Below are 3,510 nucleotides of genomic sequence, written 5' to 3' on the forward strand. Positions count from 1 at the left end.
TTTTGTAAAAACAAATAAAGCACTTGCTCGCATGTTGCGCCTTTGCAGAACGGCAGACGACTACTTTTGATTTGCAAAAATACTTTCCTCCATCTCAGATCAGTGTGCGTCAGCAGGAGAAATACAGTACAGTACAGTAGCCTGTATAATTTAAGGGTACATACTATCTGCTGAACCTTATCTCCTCGTGCTGCCAGACAGTCATAATGAATTTATCAATTAGCCCTGGCTGCGTATGCCCTTGGGGCTGCAGTCCCAGCCCTCACCTCCTCTGCACTGAACTCCAATCAGTCATTCTGTCAGAAACACAGGAAATGGTGAGCAGGCTGGAAATGGCCTCTTGAAAAGCCTGTTAGGAAAAGCTTTTGAAACTACAGAAAGAAGCATTACATGTACAGCGACATGCCTGCAAAATACAGATTAAACTTTCTTTAGGCAGACTAAAATCATCACTTAAACTTGCTGGAATTTGTATATTTGGTATATTTAGTAAATCTAGAATTGATATTAAGGTCTGTATAATGTCTGCTTTCAGTCTATGAAGGTTTAAGTGATACTGAATCATCTGATCATTTACAGGAGGGGGTCAAAGCTCTGATGACGTGCCTCCCTCCAGAGGTAAGCAGAGGTACTATCCTACTGAAAAGAGCAGGCACGCATGGATAAGGCAAAATAAACTTTATTTATATTTCTTAAACAGAAGTAGTACAAAAAACAACATAAATGTACATATTTTATATTCATATAAACAATAATCTATTGATATCGTGCAATAATAGAAAACTACAGTGAATGTAAATGATCATATACAGTTACAAAAGAATGCATTGTTATGCAAAAAAAAATAAAATTGCCTTTTTCTTGTAACATTATTGCAAACTGGAATATTTTCAGGATATTATTGGAGCGTTTAGTCAGCAGTGCATGTGCATTTCATGAAGCAGTGAACATTCAAACCAAAACTGAGAGGAAACGGTTAGATGTGTATCAGTGCACACAGGTTGGTTTACTTGGGAGGGGAACGTTGTGGTTTAACCACTTGAAACTGACAGGCAGCTGGTGGTGGTGCTCAGCCTATATTTTCTAGGTGCCCTGCGAGTTTTGCTTGGGGTGGATGGCGGGGAGGCCACACTCAGGTTCCTGACCTTACTAAAACTGTTCCTCAGACTGTCCCTCCTGCTCTCTGAGGTGCTGCTGGTCTCCTTTGATGTGAATGTGTCTGGGTGGCAGAGGCCAACCCTCAGGCAGCAGCAGCAGAGCAGCTCAGCGATGGCTTTTCTCATCTCGCTGCTGCCCAGGGCGTAGATGATGGGGTTCAGGCCCGAGTTGAGGACGGCCAGGGAGATGCAAAATTCAGCGCTGAACAGCAGTGCGCACTGGCGGGAGACACAGAAGAAATCTACCAGTAACAGCATGAAGAGCGGCCCCCAGCAGAGCATAAAGACCCCAACAATGGTGATAACAGTCTTCAGCAGAGCTAAGGAGCGCTTGCGACTGCGCTGGGGCGCTAGCTGAGCACTCTTGTGCACGTGGCAGTAGATGGCACCATAGAGCACACCGATAGCCAGAAGGATGACGAAAAAGATAATGAGAGAAAAAAAGATGTAAGTCTTGGAGTAGAGAGGAAGCAGGGTGGAGCATCCATCCAGGCTGCACACACAGTTCCAGCCCAGCAAGGGGAGAAAGCCAATAACCAGCGCCAAACCCCAACAAAGCGCTACCAAGCCATAGATTCGATAGTAGGTCTTTCTGGTTGACTTCTGGGGAAGTGGCTTCATCATAGTGGTGTAACGCTCCACAGCAATCAGCAGCAAACTGAATATGGAAGCTGCCAGGGCCACAAACAGCATGCCCTCCCTGAAGAGCCACAGAGCAGGCGTCAGGCGAAAGGTCTGGCTGCCAGACAAGCAGATGTTCACCAGGTAAGCGGCTCCGGTGAGGAGATCGCTGAGTGTGATGTTGGCAATGCAAACATATACCCAACGACGGCTGCGGCGGATGCGGGAGATGACGGCCACCAGCACCAGGAGATTCTCCAGGATGATGACAATGCTGAAGAACAGGAAGACGGCCACGGAGACACTGATCTGGTTCTGGGTGTTCGCGATGGTCCTGTTCTGCAGACGGCCGGTGTAGTTGTAATGCCTCAGGATCACATGGTTGATCCCAGTTGCAGCACTGGTGGCATTTGGTGCGGTGCTGTTGCTCTGGTAGGTGGGTAAGTTGTACATGTGAGGGCAGGAGGAAGAGGACGTGAGGGAAGACAAGGCACTCATGATGGGAAAACTGAGCCGGCCGGTCGGATGAAGGATTTGGGTGAGAACAGGCTGAACCGAGCTGCACGGGAATTAGTGCGAAACTCCTGTGAGTAAACAGGCTATGGGCGCACTCTAACCACTGGAGCTCGCTGCCTGTGAGCAACAAACACCTGAGAATAAAAGCAGAAGAACACAAAGAAACAATAGTGATTTCTGTATGAAAATCAAAGCCATGAAAGAAATTTCCCTCACTCTCAGTACTGCACTCTGAGCCGCTTCATTGCAAAGTTTCAGTCAGTTTAAAAGGCCTCATTTAAATGTCTCCCAAACGCTACAGTCTCCACGTATCTGCGGTTAACACAGGATGAGTGAGACGTGGGGGCATTTAAATCACCACATGAAGGAAAAACATGTTTTTTTTGTTATCAAGAATGCAAAACAATAATTGCTTAAAATTCCCTCACTTAAAATTAACGAAATTATAATAAATAATTACCAGTTAAAAAAAAAAGTGTTTTTTTTTTCTTTTTTATATATATAAAAATATTTGAAGAAATGCAGCTTTGCCGTTGTGCTGAAATTGTATTCAATAATATCTGAGTGGAAAAAATATATATTTGACTACATTTTACACCAAGTTTTAATCTTTATAGCAAACGATGTAATTAATTCATTGGCATTTAATTGGAATTTATGTTTAAAAGTTATGGGTGTAAATTCTTTTTTTTCCTGTTCTAAATATAAATCTGATTCGTTTTGAATTTGACTTCATTGCAGAGCTGCAGTGAGGTGAAGGTGCAGTGGTGAGTGCTTACCTCTGGCCGCTCTTGGTGATGCTGAGTGTATGATAGTGCAGCTGCTGTCGCTGACTAAAGAGTTTTTTGCAGTACAGTCTTACTTACATGGGGAAGTAAGCCCGACACACCCAAAACACACACACACACACATAAATTCACACACACACACACACATTCACACATGCATAACAGAGAGGCTGCACATGTTCCATCACTGTGTAACAAGAAAAACCAAGTTATCATTTACCCGTCTCCAACATTTTTTTCTGGTTTATTAACATCCTTATTTATTTTTTCCCAGGACGCCGTGCATTGTTACCGCTACAACCAATCAAATCTATTGCTTAAGTCGTTCTATGGCCTGTAACGGGAAAGACTGTTTCAAAACCGTGCCACACCAGTTGTTAACTAGTTGTAAATTTTTGCTATGCAATAAGGATATGGGGAAAGACTCA

The 3,510-nt window shown here is 43.8% G+C and overlaps 1 protein-coding gene across 1 annotated transcript; it reads right to left on the bottom strand.

Moving 5' to 3' along the window:
* Positions 1-672: 672 nt before the first annotated feature.
* Positions 673-3,175, bottom strand: s1pr4 (sphingosine-1-phosphate receptor 4). Its single transcript, XM_031745717.2, has 2 exons — positions 3,074-3,175; positions 673-2,428 (listed from the first exon to the last, which is right to left on the bottom strand). The coding sequence occupies exon 2, from the start codon at positions 2,274-2,276 to the stop codon at positions 1,032-1,034; it is 1,245 nt and encodes a 414-aa protein (XP_031601577.1). The 5' UTR covers positions 2,277-2,428; positions 3,074-3,175; the 3' UTR covers positions 673-1,031.
* Between the last annotated feature and the right edge of the window lie 335 nt (positions 3,176-3,510).

This window comes from Oreochromis aureus, linkage group 23 (genome assembly GCF_013358895.1).
Source record: "Oreochromis aureus strain Israel breed Guangdong linkage group 23, ZZ_aureus, whole genome shotgun sequence".
NCBI lineage: Eukaryota > Metazoa > Chordata > Actinopteri > Cichliformes > Cichlidae > Oreochromis > Oreochromis aureus.